Source organism: Athene noctua, chromosome 6 (assembly GCF_965140245.1).
Source record: "Athene noctua chromosome 6, bAthNoc1.hap1.1, whole genome shotgun sequence".
NCBI classification, from domain to species: Eukaryota; Metazoa; Chordata; class Aves; order Strigiformes; family Strigidae; genus Athene; species Athene noctua.
This window is the reverse complement of record NC_134042.1, coordinates 30,115,827-30,132,696: the sequence shown is the minus strand read 5'-3', so window position 1 is coordinate 30,132,696 and position 16,870 is coordinate 30,115,827. Positions and strand designations below refer to the sequence as shown.

The 16,870-nt window shown below is 37.2% G+C and overlaps 1 protein-coding gene across 1 annotated transcript in view; it reads left to right on the top strand.

The window, feature by feature from the left end:
- The first annotated feature begins 5,609 nt into the window (after positions 1-5,609).
- The window catches only part of CEP128 (centrosomal protein 128), a 126,078-nt gene continuing 114,817 nt past the window's right edge, over positions 5,610-16,870 (top strand). The window contains exons 1-6 of the mRNA XM_074909235.1: positions 5,610-5,756; positions 7,179-7,265; positions 10,701-10,827; positions 11,776-11,897; positions 14,342-14,433; positions 15,175-15,247. Of these exons, the coding sequence (XP_074765336.1) occupies positions 5,610-5,756; positions 7,179-7,265; positions 10,701-10,827; positions 11,776-11,897; positions 14,342-14,433; positions 15,175-15,247 (648 nt within the window). The remainder of the gene's footprint in view (positions 5,757-7,178; positions 7,266-10,700; positions 10,828-11,775; positions 11,898-14,341; positions 14,434-15,174; positions 15,248-16,870) is intronic.

Here is a 16,870-nt window from a genome sequence, read left to right as displayed (position 1 = left end):
CGCTGCCGCAAGGTCTCTTGGGAGTTGGAGTCCTCCCGCGTGCCCTCCCGCCTTCGCCCGCCGCCGGCGGACTCCCCGTCCCGCGGGGCCTTGCGGGCGAGGGGGGAGCCTGGCGCCCGGAAGGCGCCGGCGCGGCTGGTGGCAGGGCGGCTAGTTCAAGTTGCCATAGCGGCGGGGCGAGGAGGTGTGTGGGGCTGCGGGGCGTGCCCGGGGAGGGGGTCGGCTTCGCCCCGGGGAGGTGGGGCGTCCTCCCGCGGCTGCTCTGCGGGGAGGGCTGGCGGCTGCGGCCGGAGCGGCGTGCGGAAGGGGGCTGCGCTGCCGGTCGGAGCTGGCTGGGTGCGGAGCGCCGCGGGAGGGCGGGCGCTGGGGTAAGCGGCGCCGTGCGGCGCGGGCTGCGGCGGCCGCGGGGCTCCTCACGAACCGCGGCGGCGGCCGGGGCGGCCCGCGGGCCTGGCGGAGGCCCGGCCCACTTCGGGGGTTGTCCCGCTGCCCCCGGGGCTTTCAGGGTCCCGTCCCGGGCAAAAGATCCTGGAGGCCCTGAGAGGTGAGGCCGGGTGTTAGTAAGCGTCGATACGTGCGCGGCGGGAGGAGGATTCGCAGAGGGCGTGAGTTGAGCTAACTTGTTGTGAGCAGTATGAAGGATCGTTTTCTGTGTCGTGGTGCTGAAGAGAGCTGGGAACACGGTGTCACAAGTCGACAATAAAATGTAGTACTGGCGCCTGAAAGCGTGATGGTTAAACGTCACCGTGTTGCACCACCTGCCTCGCTTTTTGAAAATTAGAAGCACTGAAGGAAAGGGCCTTTCAGGTGTCATGTTGTTCCTTTCTGGAATGACTATAGAATTTTTTTATCATGCTCAGCTTTAACTAAAAGGCTCCAAACATACCTTTAGCACTGTTATTTAGTGATATTAGTCTGCATGGAGCTAAACAAATAAAAATACTTGCGAAGTAACTAGCTTGTGTATACTGAATTCATCTATTGCTTTCTTGAGTTGGAGAACTTGCTGTTGACACTGTCAGCTGTGCTTTACGTTTGCTTTACTCTGATCTCTTAACGGGATAGTCATCAGCGAAACTGGAATGCCCTATTTTCTGCAGGGAAGGAAAATACTGAGCATTAATGTCTTTCCTCAGCGCAAGAAAGGCTATAAACTGTTTAGGTAGACTAAAAAGCAGTAAAAGACAAATGATTATCACTTTCAATAGGTTCTGTGATCATGTGCAGAAATCAGACTTAAGTTTTTTGAAAAAGTGATAATGGGTTTTATTTTTGTTTAAATTAATAGGCAACTGCGCATACAGAATATTTGTACAAATTTGTCCTTTGTGTTTGGTTTTTTTTTAAATCTAAAGTGAAACTTCTGTAATTCCTTTAAAGATGAGGATGTTGCTTTATATGAAACAAAGCTTCAACAAAAGTGCTTATGGTTTCTCTTAGGCGGCTCATGAGAACAAAGAGGAACTACTTAGCCATAAATAGAAGGGTTTCTTCAGTCAAAATGCCCTCCTTTTGTCTAGTATTTTCTTTTATGCTTACCTTGTTATGAGCTTTTCTTCAGTGCTTTGGCCAATATGTATCTTAACGAGCCTGGTTTGGGACAGCTAAAAACAAACCCATTAATCTTTTCTGCTGAAGATCTTAATTTCCCTTTTGTTTTCTCCAGTGTCATAGCTTTTCAGTAGTTTGGACTGACACTTCTCAAGATGTTTTCAGCAGATAAGTCAAGTGCTGGTTTTCATTAATTTCTATCAGTGCCTATCTCTTTTCTGACATTACAAGTTGCCGTACTTGTCTAACTAGAGGTATGTGTAGGGCCGTCTTCAGGGGCCCACTCTCAAAAGGATTTGAGAATTTTAAGAATTTAGTTCCCAGCAGCTTAGATGCAATAACTAACCGTTGGAATTCTGCTGGTTTATGCCATTTCGTCTGGAAATGAGTTAAAATCCTTTCTGTTTGAATGTTCTTATATATCTCATTGTTCTTAATTTCTCTGTCTACTCATGTGTCCTCAGAAAGCCCTCTTTCATTAATGTGAAACTGATAATGTCGTGATATTATTTTTAGACTTTCAACTTCTTTCTAGAAGTATGTTAAGAATTAAGAGCTAATACTAATCTTTTACTTGGAGCTGTTTGACTCTCAGACAAGCTGTGTGAATTGCATAATGTAAGATTAGTTTTCTAGCTCTCATTTGGTATAGAGTAAATCTAATGTATATTTTTCTGCCCAGTTTGGGAGAACGAGATAATTAGCTTCCTGTGAAACTGTGAATGGCGTTCTGAAGAATCTGAAGTTGTCAAAACAACATTTACTATGAGTTGTGACTGTACTGTGCATTGTGACTGTAAGAATGACAACAAACAAAATATGCTTGTCCATGATTAAATGAGGACTAGATTCATGTGGATTATCATCTCAGGGCTGAGTTTCTGATCCCTAATAAGGCTGTTCTTGTGCTTAATTCTTAGTATGGTCATTAATAGGGTGTCCTCTTTACTTGGTGTCTTAAAGGTATTTTCACAAAATGCTTTGAAACTGAAAATGAAAACCCTTGTTAAGCTTGGAGGAAATTGATCACAGAATCAGTTTTGTATTGGGTTTTGAGTGATTGTGCTTCTTGTCCTGCTTGGTAAGATCAGAAATGTCTTAGCTCAGAGAACTGACACTGCAGTTATAGAAGGAATTCAAAATTACTCTAGAACAGGTGGTGCCAAAATTGTTTGAGGTGTCTCATTTCATGCTTATCAGTGATACTTGTAATCTGTGTGCTGGAATATTGATCTTGCTGATGTCCATATGAGGTTAGTAAAGATCAAGGGGAAAAGACAACTTGATGTAGTGTCCTGGGTTGCAGCGTATTCTATTACCATCCTCATGAGCTGTTGAAATCAGGTGGGGCAGTGTTTCCTTGCCTCCCCACCTGCAGACTATCTTTCTGCTAATGGCCCATCAATGCCATGCAGCATGACTCATTATCCCATTGTGAGATGCTCCACCCAGAGGGAGAAAACCAGCATTTCATCCTGGATATAACCTGAGATTTTGAATACCAGAGACGCTCTCTTTTCCACTGGATTTCCAGAGGACAAGAGCTACTTAGCCACCACTGGACTTTTCTGAGGAAGAGCAGATCTTTTTTCTACAGGATCACTGCTTCGGGGGGACTGCAGCCACCATTCTACCAGACTGCTACCACCACCCTGATTAACAGGGTGTCAGGTTGTATCCTGACTCTGTTAGTTTAACCCAGTGTTATCTGCCTTTATAATTTTAAAAAAATTATTTTATTTTCTTTTTTATTTATTTCCCTATTAAATTGTTATTCTGACTTGGTGTCTCCCACTAGTTTGTTTTCAAACTAGCACATGTAGTAATGTGCAGGACAGAGTAAGTTGGTTGTTTTTGTGGTTTTTTTTTAATGAATTACGGTAAAAATGAATATTATTCCATGTTGCTGTTTCTACCAGTGTTTTATTTATTTTATTTTTCTATATCTTTGAAAATGTCCTGTATTTCCTGTTTCCCAGTGCTCAGTGTTTATGCTTTCTCAATCTCATTTAGACTTCATTTCAGCTGACTAGAGTGAGGGGCACAAGAATTGTGAATTCTGGTCCTGGCAGTAAAAATGTGTGTTAGTGAGATAAGGGGAGGGAAGATGAGAAATTCATCACTTCAGAAAATGTAAGGAATATTGGTGCACTTGAGCACAAATTGGGTATGTTGATTTGTTCTTCTTTCATGTTTGAAAGGTTTCTATCCAAGTCTGAGGGATGCAAATTTACAACCTTTTAAAAATTAAATGTAAGGTTCTGGAAAAACATCAAGTTTCCTCTTTATAAAATACAATATAAGAATTGAACCTCATCCATGGTTTCTTTGGGAAGCTTCAGCTCTAATGGCTAGAAGAATGACAGCTTTGCTGTGGCTTTTTTTGTGTTGACTACAGGACCAAAGGGAGTTCAAGAGTTTGCCAACCTATTTCCTCTTCCCCACAGCAGGCTCAGACTGTCTCTCCCAACAAGTGCTGTTAACACAGATCTTAATGTGGTGATTCTGTGACTGTTACGCAAACTGCCTCAGTGTGTAATAGTTTAAGAAAAAGTTTCTATCTAAGCTAACTTTAGAGGGTTGTAATTTTAATCAGTTACTATGTGACTTTACTATACTGGTCATAGCTGTCTGTAGCTTTTAATAATTTCTTTTCCCATGCCTGATAATTGTTATCCTATTTTTCCCTCATCTACCTTGCCATTCTTGAGACTCAGCAATCCCTGTTTTTTTTCCTTGCAAGCCCTATTTCTTCTGCCTCAAGTAACTTTTGAAATCTAGTCAAGTGAATTGCCCCAGCATTGACATAGTCATCTGGATTATGTTGAATTAACATTGGATAAAATAAATAATATTTCACAATTTACAATATTACCCTTATTTTTACACCTTGTATGGTATTATTTTTTTCTTTCTAGAACATGACATTGCTGATGCATATTCAACTTGAAATACTAAATCTTTAAAATAACCTTTTTTTTCCTCTTTCTCCAAACAAGTTCTATTTTCCCTTCTTTATTTGTCCAGTTGTCAGTGCCAACAGTGTCAGCTGCGAGCTTAAAAAACATATTGTATTACATTATCAGGTCATTTAATGAGAATACACAGTGGATTCACTCTAGGTTCTCACTTGATACCTCTCTCCAATTTGACACAGTTTCTGTTAACTGCTCTGTGAGTTCTGATACTCACCCAGTTTTGCTTCCATTTTAGGAAAGTTTAATTTAGTTAATGTTCCTTTAGATTACTTTTGTGGATGTTGTGTGTGCAAGGTTTAAAGAAAAAGTGATATTTACTGCTTCTGTGGACAAATTTAACTGTCTAAAAAGTTTAGTTGCTCATTACCAGGTCAATTGATTTGATATCAATGAATACATTGCTTGCTTTTTTTTTTGAGAACAGATCTTTTGTTGGAAACCTGGAATAGTCTATTTCATTTTTTTTCCCCCGTATTTAAATTGATTAGTCTATAATGTCTTGGCCACAGCTTGCTTTCGTTTCTCTTCTTTTAAAGATACCGTATTTACCATCTTCCATAATATCTTCAATTCTTCTTGAATCATTAAGATACTGGTTCTTAGACTTGCTTCAGACAGTTATTTATTTTGGGTTATTTGTCATAGTTGGCCCTGGCCAATCTGAATACAGTTTAGCAACTGGTGTGAGGCAAAGGGAAATAGTTTGCAGACCAGAACACTTGATAAAGCTCTGATGTCCCTGCTGTTTTGGGGGGGAGACTTTGCTCTGGGCTATGGTCTTATCCTGGGTGCTGAACACTTAGAAGTAGTGAGAGTGCATCTTTTGATTAGTTTTCTCATAATAGGCTCTGTCTCTTGTGTCTTGGCACTGCTTCATGTGAACATAGTAACTGAGGAGCACCTGGAAAATCTGCTTCAAAAGTAGATCCTGCTGACCTGAACCCGGAAGGCTAATGTAAACCTAGTCTGAGTCCATGAAGTTGCTTTGGGAATGTGGTGGAAGTCAGAGACTGTTCAGTGCAATCAGGATTTAACATTCATTACTTTTTCTGGTCTTCCTGCCTAGGTTTCAAGATACTAATGGCAGATACATCCAGTGATTCAGACAACTTTCCTAGGGGTCAAACAGGAAGGCGGCCACCTTTGAGAGCATCTCACAACAGAGCTTGGAACTATGGTGCTGAAGAAGTTACAGAGAAGATCCATACTTTAGCAAGCACTTTACAGGTTGTTTACAAAATGCGGTTTTAAAGTATTTATAGAGTCTGCATTTCTGTAACGTGGGGTCAAATTTTCATTTCTGAAGTTGTGGAAAATACTATACTGATGGGAAACATTGCTTTCTGAGCAAACCAAAAAGATTTTGTGAAATTGGTCATATTGTATTTGTTCTGAAAGTATGTGGCTTGTTACACTTTTATACAGCCATTACTTCAGACAGTAATATAATGTTGTTATAAACAGTATTACCAAACAAATAACTGTTACTAAAGTTAGCAAACTGAATAATGACAAATAAACATTGTCAAATTCTCACAAGAGGTATTACATTTTGTAGCACAAAGTTCCAGCCCCATCTTTGTTGTTTTGTACAGTGTAAAATTTCCTAATTCCTGATAAAGTAAATATGTAGGCAGTCAGTTCCCTCATGATAGAATTTACAATTCAGATATTTTCTAGGTGTGAAACAGCACCGTGAGAAGCATTATTTGTAAACTTGTAAGAGATCCATACCCAAGCAGGAAGAAGCGTTCATCTAATTCCTACTGCCTCAGTGGAGGCAGCGGAGGAAATCTCTGAATCTGTTTTGCAAGTGGGAGGAGACATTTAGTTGTCTTGACACCATTTATTCCTTGAGATGTCATTCCCATTCTTCTCTATCTGACAGTTCTGAATACCTAGAGTGGGTAGGTTTACGCATTATCATTTGTGTTGGAGTATTGTTTGGCCAGCAGTATTATTTTTTTCTTTTTAATATGTGAGAAGAGAAAAATCTATATAGAAAGCTGAATTTAAACTTCAGATCTTCTCAGCTGGAAAATAGTCATCAAGTTAGAAAAGAGGTGAACTAAGTATGTAATCTGATTATTTTTTAAAAGGGATTCCTTGGTATTGTCCTGTTTCTGTCTAACCTTTTTCTATTCTTCTGAAATTCTGATTTTAAACTAATTGCATCTTGCGGACTGCTTTTGAGCAGCTCTACCATCTGATCCAGCTCTTCATCTGGTCAGAGTGCTTGTGCAGAGAACTTACCTGATGTATTGATCTTCAAAAATTTGTTGTTCCTGAGTTAACTTAATTCTGTTTAACAGGAAGGTAATGATAAGATTTTTAGATTAAAAACATTTTTCTACAGATTGGCAGAAACTTCTAAAACGTTTTATTTGAAGCTGAGGCCTTACTGTTGTACTGTAAATGATAGCATGTGTTTTTGTGTTTGCCTTTTTTTTGTTTTTTTTTCTTCCCGTTAGTTGTGCTATACCTCTTCAGATTCTGGCTACTTGAATATGATTTTGAATACTTAGACCCTTTAAAAGCACTTGTGTTATCAATTTGCTCTTACAAACCAAGGATAATGAAGAAAAGAGTAACATTTGATTACGGGAGGTTTCTGGTTTGATTTTTCTTCTTCTCAAAATTTTTTTTAAGGATACCAACAGAAATCTAAGGCATGTTGACCACTTGCTAGGACAATACAGAGAGTACAACAAGGAACAAACCGAAGCGATAGCAACTGTGAGCAACTTTCAGTTTATCTTAACTTCTTAAATCTTTTCTGCTAATAGCATTCATACCTGAAAACTTGGTAGTAATGGACTGAATATATCAAGAGTTAACTAGATGTAAACGGAAACTTTTCATATTTATTTGAGCAATCTAAGTCAAACTATAGTAGTATGTCATATAATGAAACTCAAGTTTTGTAACTTCATTACCTTTCTGGTTTATAAGCATCAAATAGATTGTTGTGTTATGATACTATGCCAAGTACAAGGTGCATAGCTGAAACAGAGTATTGGGGAACATGTTCCTTTTGCATGAATAAGTGATAAGACAAAAGCTGGATTACAGCAGGGAATGAGACTGATCATACTGGTGTAGGGTTTTTTCCTGTCATTCTACAACAGTTTCTGAATCTGTTGACCAGCTTTCTCTAAATTGCAGAAAGGGTGAAATTCTCATAAATATCAAGCTTCTACAAGTTTGAAAACAGGTCTCTAGACAGAGAAAGTAAACCAAATTTGTGCTGATAGGACAAGAGAGGTTTATAACTTGGTAACAAAAAAACTGTAGTCGGTGCTGCGTTGAAACAGATGCATTTGAGATGTAGGAATATTGCATGTGAGGCTAGAGAGAAAGAGGTCAAACAAATAGGTAGAAGGTTTGTTTTCTTCAGGCAGCTTGCTTTCTAAAACAGTAAGCACAGGATCTCCATGGAAGTAATTGGGAATGTTATATGCCGTTTTTTCATGTTTGAATGCTGTTTCTGTCTTTATAAGCTCTACTTAGGTATTGAATTAGTGGAACCATTTAAGGTTGTCTGTTTTTAACAAATGCTGATAGTTCAACATCGTTGTTCTGGAAAGTTTCTATTAGGAAACATCAAGGTGAGCGAGACATTACTCAAATTTAGTTTTGACTTAATGTCTGTTTTTTAGTCATGCCAGGGGGCTTTTGATTATGGTTCAAGTGGAGGAGAAATCTAGAGACTAACCATCCCCTGCTTGAGCTTTAATTAGTAAAGTCCATCTTATTAGTAAAAATAGCATGTTTTTCTGAGTTCCTGTTCCCTTTCTGAAGCAGAAGTTTATACTTGCATAGAATACATGTTGTATGTATTTGGTATGTGGGAAGAAGCAGCTGGGATCAGGAAGCAGTGAATCTGTTTTTCTTCTATAACATTTAAGAAAAACTTGAATAAATTTCTCACTCGGAAGGTGATGTGTTGGTTTTTTTTCACAATGATAGTCAATTGTTTCTACCATACTAAATAAGACTATTTATCTAAAAATATTTTGCTCCAAATGGGGTATGTGTTTAGGTTCTGTCAGTTATGCTGAATATTGTAACATCCAACCTGAATTCTTTGTGATCTTTTCCTTCAGACCATTGTATAGCATATTTGCATTTATAAGTTGGTGACTGCTGGGCTGCTGAGGAGCTGTTTTCCACTCTAATTTATAAATTAGTCTCACTACCCCACTTTGAGGTGCCGGGTGTCTGCTTGAGAATTAGTGCAAAACTTGCTACATAGCTTACAGGGTGAGGAAGTTTTTCTACTCAGAACTTTTTCACTGTTGCGAGTGTTGGGAACGTTGTACTCTTTGTGTTCCAGACCAAGGTTATTCTGTTCTCCTGCTGGCCTGCTGACTTCATGATTGTGCTGTGGGTTTTTTTATTTTTTATTTTTTCTCCTGGAGGACAAGAATAGTAGAGAAAAAGTTCCATTCTGCATTTTGGGGTGGGGAGAAGGGAGAGAGAGGGAGGCGAGGATGTTTTGGTGTGGGTTTTTTTTGCTCATGTGAGCCTTTGGAGAGGTTTAAAAGTAATTAGCCCTTGAGAGAGGGTTTTTTAATTTACTTTTTTCTGATGACACTGATATTTGTCTTTAAATAAATTAAATAATAAAAAACAAAAGAAAGAAGAAATGGAAAAGCACCAAAACACTGCTCAATTGTTCTGATGGGATTTTAACAGTTTATAGATGAGATATTGAGGAGTGGAATTCACATTGGTGAATATTAAGGATATTCTAATCAAAATTGTGTTTTTAATATCTCTGTCCTACTGTTACTAGCCTTTCTTCATTCTTCTAATAATTATATTTTTAAGAGAACACAAATACCTTAAAAATATAAAAATGTTGATAATGTACATTATAACTCAAAATTTTTAAAAAACATTTTGGCCATTGTTCTGGTCTAAAGAAACAGACTGTAGAGTAGGGTTGTTAATTCTGGACACTGTCATGGTTCTTTGTTTAAAAAAAACCCAAACCCCACCTGTCTGATTTTATATAGAAAATATGAAAATGTGTGCTGTGAAGCTAAAGCATGCAAACTGAGCAACTGTAGCTTGGTTTGGCTTTTATTGCCCTGTTAAAGATGTAAGATAAGTCTTTGACAGAGCCAAGTTAAATTTGAAAATTGAGTTATTGCTCTTCTTTCTTTGATCCTCTGGCATTTTCATTATTTTTTTTAAGTCTTACCTTTATTAATACAAAAGTGATATTTTGTTACGTATGTGCATTATTGTATCTTTTTCCTTCAAGTAGCCTCTGTTTTTTTGAGAAAGCATTAAGAAATCCTTAAGGTTTGATTTGAGAGTTTCTTAGTGATAATGAAGTTGTTTTAATAATACCACATAATGGAAACATAATACTTTAAAAAGAAACTAAACAAGCATTGAAAGATTCGTAAAAGATTTGAAGTAGTATTTTCTGCTTTGAGAAGAAAATGTGGCCCAAAGATCCAATACAGTGTGTATAGTTCTGCAAGAATAAAGCAGCAATTTAATCATTGTGTACAAACTTCTGTTAAGGAGAAGAAAGGTGAACCTTTAGAAACTGATGTTTTGTGCATTGTCAAATAAAGATTTGAGAAAAGCAAGTGACTAAGAACCAAAGTTAGCAAATGCAATCTTAGAAAATAAGGTGCAAGTTTGAGAAATTAGATATTTCTGTAGGAATATAGTTAGTTCTGAACTCTTAGGTTCTGGAAGTATAGCTACTAAACACAGGGCTTGATGTAAAGCTGCTTAGTGAAATTTGATAGCTGTATGTCAAATTGAGTCCAGGTAGGGCTGGTAGAGAAATTCCAATAAAAAAATTATTTCAAGTTGTTTTCTGGATTTTGCAGAGCTGTTATTGACCATTGCTGGCAAATAGGACTTATTTTGGTTGTGGGAGATACTTTTCTTTTGAGTTTTCCTGCTTTGTTGCATCACAGTTTCAAGAGACTTGGTATTTGAAGCTGCCAATGTTGGAAACATGTTTTACCATAGTTAAGGGAATATGACATACAAGTTATTGAGTAAAAACTGTTATTAATTCATAGCTATACTTGGCTTAAAAATAGTTTTGATTTTCTTAATGAATTAAAAAATTTTACGTGCATGTATTTTTTTAATCAGTCTGTGTTCATATTTCAGTAAACTGTAATTTTTCTGCAGTTAAAAGAAACACTGGAACAATCTATAAGTCAATTAAGGAGCCAACGGTTAACCCGAAACTCTGGAATAAGAAGTGCTTCTCTCTCCAGCTTATACCCTAGTGATCTGGATGGTGAAGGAGTGTCAGGTAAAATACTTAAGGTACCTGAGTATACTTAAATTATGTGATAGAGCTGTTGTACAGAAAAAGGAAATTAAGAAGAAAAATGTATAAAGAGAGTGGTGTGAAAAGTAGTCATTGATTATTTCAAATAAGTTGTTTAGAAATTTGGGAGACCCGCATTAAGTTATGCAGTTGTTTATTTGGTAAATTCTTATAGCCTTCTGTTATGTAGTCTTTTCTGCTGATATACTGAAACATCTAAAGAAACATTGATTCTTTCAGTGAAGTCCTTGTCCACTACATGAGTTGTAGGTACATACAAGTTAAAGCTAAATCCAAAAGATATTGTAGCTTCTGTAACTTGCTTTACAGCAAAAAGCAAAGTTAAATTTTAAATGCATAAGATTATGGGTGTGTGGATGAAATTATGTAAGTCTTAGTGGAAAAGGAAAAACTGAACCAATGTATAACCTACAGAAATGTAGGGGTTTTTGTACATCTCTGAAAATTCATTATATTTTAGGAAAAGGTGTATTTGGGAGGAGTATTCCTCCTACAAGTACAAGTTAATGTATTTTAGTAGAAAACTCCAAAAATTTAATTTCTAATGTAAAAGCTGTGAAGTATTGTAGTTGGAAGCTATAATAGATCCAGGTGGAGGAAAAACTGTTGTTTGGGCAAATAAAATTTGAGGAACAAACTACCTATTCCTTGGAGGAACAAAAGAAACTTCTTTCTTACCCATCACATATATGTATTCCAGAAATATTTAAATTGAAGGAATATCCTGGGAAGAGCTAAACAAGAAGTATACCTGTGCATTTTATGTAACTTTAGTAGTTGTTCTGTCAGTAATGTGGCCTATAAGGATATTGGCAAGATGAAACACATGCTTTTCATGAAGCAAAATGAAAAATTTCCCTTACAAAGTTTTGTCTTCTTACTTACTTTTTTATCTCTTATCTCATAAAGGGAACCACCACTTCCTGCCTACTTCTCCTCTCAGGGATTATGGAGACTCACAGGGCAATAAACATCGAAGGTCTAGATCTGCAAGTGTTCGATTTGTCAATGAGGCAGATAATTTGGACCAGGTACAGAGCACTAATGGGAGTTGCTTCCCCAAATAGGCAATATGTGGTCACCAGGCTCTTCGCTTTAACATCAGATGAGGTTATTCTGATGATGCAGCTAAGAATGTTTCAGCTATGAAGTGTGCGTTCAGTATTACGTGCCATTCTTCATTAGGCAGTCACCTCAGTGTCATGAAATTTTGTGCAAATCTGTCATTATAGAGAAAACAATGCAGATGCTAGTGATATCAAAAGGAATGTATGAAAATAATCTCAGTACTTTTTAGGCTGTGCGTGAGAAAAATAGTCTCTGAATTGGTGATTAACGTTCACCTAAGTGCTGGAATCCATTGTGGCTATAAAGGGGATTGTTCTGCTTTAGTTAATGGCACAGGGTCTTAGTGGTTTTGCTGTTTATTTCAGTGTAGCCTGGATTGATTTTGAGCCAGCTAGTTCTCCATCTTAATTCTAGGTCTGACCTGTGAGTGGGATAATTTGACCCCATACCTCAGGCAGATGATGTGAGGAGGAGAGGATGTGTATGGCACTGCTAATTTTCATACCCTTCAACTTGTGTCTGCTTGCAGACTCTTCAGAAAAAATAAATTACTTCAATGGACAAGATTATAGGCTTTCTATATGCTACAGATAGAGGAGATTTCATTACCTGTTTTTGCTCTTTCAGAGTAGCTAGACCTGCTTGAGTGAATCCTTCCTTGTGGACTAGTTTGTCCAGTACAATAACTAATATTAAAGCAGATGATTGTAAGGTGTTCATGTTGTCTTTATTAAATCAGTCCCAATTTCCAAATAATTAATTTTAAACTTAACCACAATACATTCTCTCAGCTGACTTTTTGGGAAGTCTGAGTACTACAGAAATTCCTGTTTAACCCTGTTTCGTTGTCCTTTTGGTTTACTTCTCCCCCCCATTCCTTCGTTCCGCAAGGTTAGTGTGGAACATAATCCTTGGAAGGAAATAGTGTTATAGGGAAATTTTTCCTCCTAAGCTTTCAAAAAGTTTGGAACTTTTTAGACTGCTTCTAAATACTCTGTAAATATGTTAAAAATTTTATTCAAGTTTCTGCAATACATACAAAATTCCTAGTTTATGCTAAGTAACTATGTAAGCAAATAGCTTTTTTCCCCTATTTTGATTATAATTGCTGGTTTTTTCCTTATTCTTGCTTTTCAGTGAATGAAATATGGCTTCACACAATCATTAACTATTTTGTAAGAAGAGTGTAGTGCTTTGAGGAATGATGAACTAGAAGTAGTCATTGATCATGACCATAGGTAGAAATTGGGGCACAGATAAAGCAGTACTGCTTAGCTAAAGCTGTGGCTTTTTCTTCTTTCTGTAACCACATTCCCTTTATTACTATTCTGGCTGCTTATAGCTAAAGGTAATTTTCCAGCTGAATGGGCTTTTAACACATTTGAGTCTCTCTCCTTAGACTGATACATTCTGAAAATACGCTGTGTTTTTCAAAGTCTCTTGGGCCAGTTTGAAAATTCTGGTTAGTCACACAGGGAAGATGGTGGTGTCTGTGTCTGAATGTTGAGGGCAGTCAGCTGGCCTGTGGAAGATCCAGGTTTAAGTCTTGGGCATAGAGCAAAGGGATATTATAAACCAGAGTTTTTCATAATGATGGTCCTGGCCACTTTGCTGCTGACAGCAGTAGGTTGTATTAGGACGGATTAATAGTCAGTTTTTATCCCATGAAGAATAGAAAGAATCTATTACTTTTTTTGTTTGCTCCCTTAAAAACTTTGACTATAAATTAGGGGCCTGATGAATGAGGAAAATGGGAGGTTTTACAGAAGAAAATAGATGTGTTTTGTTTTTGATTGTTCAGGTGATGTTTGGTTTTTTTTTCCCAAGCTCTGAAAAAAGCATTCTAGTAGAGTATGTTAAGTCTTGGGCAAGGTAAAATAGCTTTCCTCAGTGCTTTGGTAGTTCTTCAATATGTCATAGTGTTCTGGTTGGTCACTTCCAATTTCACATGCTATCTTTTCATAGTAATATATATAGCTGGGCAGAACTTTGTTTCATTTATACTAGCATGTATTAGCAGGAAATGTGTCTCTCCTGACTTCATCTGTGCAGGTCTTTCAACTTGCTTTGCATTAGACTAAAAAGATGGTGCAGTGTCAGGTAACTGAAATGACCAAGCTATGAATCATGGGAAAAAACCCCATAGTTGGGAAACTTGGTTTAGTAAATAATATACTGAAAATTAAACTTCAGTGAGCAAGTGTTGTGAAGGGTTGATTGAAATAGAAGCATGCAAGCCTTGTCCACTCATCCAGGCTCATCTGCAATTAATGGAATTTTTTGTAGGTTATTTTTATCTGCCTTATTTTAAAAAGTGAGTGTATATATATGTATGTACATATTTTTGGAATATCACAGAAAAAAGCTTTCTTAAGACTTGGCTTAATTTGTATACTTTAATTTACAGCTGCATTCTTTCCATCAGTCTCTTCGAGATCTCAGTAGTGAACAAGTTCGCCTAGGAGATGACATCAGTCGGGAGCTTTCAAGACGAAATCGGTACAAACAGAATATAACTCCATATGAAGAATAGTGTGGAAAATAATTGTTATGCTTCTAAATAATTCTTAAACTCCTTTATTCTTTTGTATTTAAAAAAGATTTTGGGGAGAGTGGGAGATTGCACAACATGTAGATGAAAGTAGTATTATGAACTTCTTGTTCCATGTCATCTTGTGCAGTATTTATAAATGTAAATAACACCCATCAATTCTGATCTGTATAGTATCTGTGTCTTTTCCTCACTTTTTTAAGATATGGAAAAAATGACAAGGACTTGTGAATTTCTTTTATTACAACTTTGCTCCTTATTTGTTTTTGGTACTGGAGTCTTCTGAGGGCAAGCTCTCATGCAGGCCATAATGTTTTTTTAAAGTACATACTATCTCAATGTATGGTGCTTTGTCTAATAGCAATAGCAGAAATTAATCTGCTAATTCCTAGTAGGAACAAATACTGTTCAGAAGGACTGTGTAGATATGTTCATGGTTTTGTACTTGTTGACCTGATACCTAGCCTTTCCAACTAGATGCTCTGTTATCTTCACTTGAGGAATGGAAATGCTTTTTATCATGAATTTTCCACTTGAGGCTGGTCTCTAATTATGCTAGGAATTTAGAGGCCGTAGAGCAAACTGAAGTAGGATAACAATCCAGGAGAATGTTTCTGGTTAAAATTATCACAGCTGATATTTAGTTTTTGCACTGTAGAATATTGTCTTACCTATATTTTTCTATGTAGGACTGATGCTGAATTAAGAAAGACTCTAGAAGAATTGTCTGAAAAGCTCACCGAGTCCCAAAAACAAGAAACGGTGAGTGTGACTAACATGAAAAGATGATTTATATTTGGTAATCTAAGCAGCATGTAGGTTTTTAGTTTAATGTGTGTGTTGGTAATCAGCACTACATACTAGTATGTATATCTGAACATGACCTTATCTAGGCTACTGTATGTTGTTACATTACCCTTCCACAATGAAATCAGCAAGACAAGTTTTTTTATTTCAGGTACTTGTTTCAGCTAAAAATGAGTGTTTTACAAGTGTGTATGTAGTGAATTTTTCGGTTTCAAAATTCACAGTCTTGGAGAAAACTGCTTTTCAACTTAAAACATAGGTTTGAATGCTATCATGCTTTAATACTTTTTGAAAGGTTTTCCCATGTTATGATGATGAATAATACTGTTTCCTTTTCCTTCTACCTCCCTGTGCTTTTCAGTCCTTACCATCTGTGCAGCGTAAAGGGAGGAGTCTCTCTGGGCTGCACTCTTCTCTGAAGGTTTTGTGACAAATGTAACAAAGGAGGCGGGAGAGCTATGTAGTTTCTTTTTTTGCCTCCTGTATCTGCTGCAAGCAGACCAACTACAGTCTATGACACTTAAATATGAAAGAGATCTGCTGTTGAGATGGAAGTCAGTGTTGAGAATCTCTCCATTAGTTAGGAGGTGAAAATCCTGTAGGTAGTTCTTGATGCTTAAGACTTGAGTGTATGCTTCATGTAAGTATTAATGTGGTATCAGTAGCAATCCTGACTTTTCAGAGCGGGTGTTATGTGTTCTTATTTTCCCATAGGTGATTCATCTTGCTCTAAAATTGCATGAATTGGTACTAAATGCTTTGTCAAGATCTTTAGTGATGTGTTTGTCACCAGTAAATAACAATGTTGTTGGCACAGACAACTCATTGTCACCAGCAGACAGTGTAAATTCCTGACTCTAGATGAAGTTAGACAGCAATTCAAGAGACTATAATCTATCAGTACCAGTTATATGGTTGATATGATAGTCCATCAGTGGAGGAAGACTTGCCTTGTCAGCCTTTCTACAAAAATATAACAGGCTGTCTTTGTTAGAAAGTTAGGTCTGCTTTCTCCTAATAGCCTGGTAGGAAGTTTATCTGATAAGAAGTTCTTGATACTTATAAAACTTGTTGGGTGTGTTTGTGTTTTTTCTTGCTGTGGCCTGCTTCTCAGTATACTTATTTCTTTTCCTTTTTCATGTACCAGAAAATTGCAAATTAATTTCAAAATTACAAATTTTGCTTACCAGCAAACTCACTGTTTTAACCAATATGGTTCTCAAAAAAAAAAAAAAAAAAGCTGCTACAGCTGACTATACTACAACTGTTCAGTGCCTTTGAATGAGAGAAACAAACCTTCCTCCTCAGTCCTCCAAAATGCTGGCATCCACTGTCTTCATTAATGAAATAAAAAACTAGCTCTTTGTGACCTCCTATAGTAGGATTTCAAAATTTGGAATTAAATGTTACAACTTTTGACCTAAGAGAAGCAAAAAATGGGAGATGTGAAATGTAACAAGGAAGCCTTCTGTAGTCTGTTAATGGTAAGGGGAATACCACAAGAATAATTCTCTTAGCTGGGAGACAACATTATCATCCAATAAAGCTATGAAAGCTGAAGTATTTAATGACATTCTT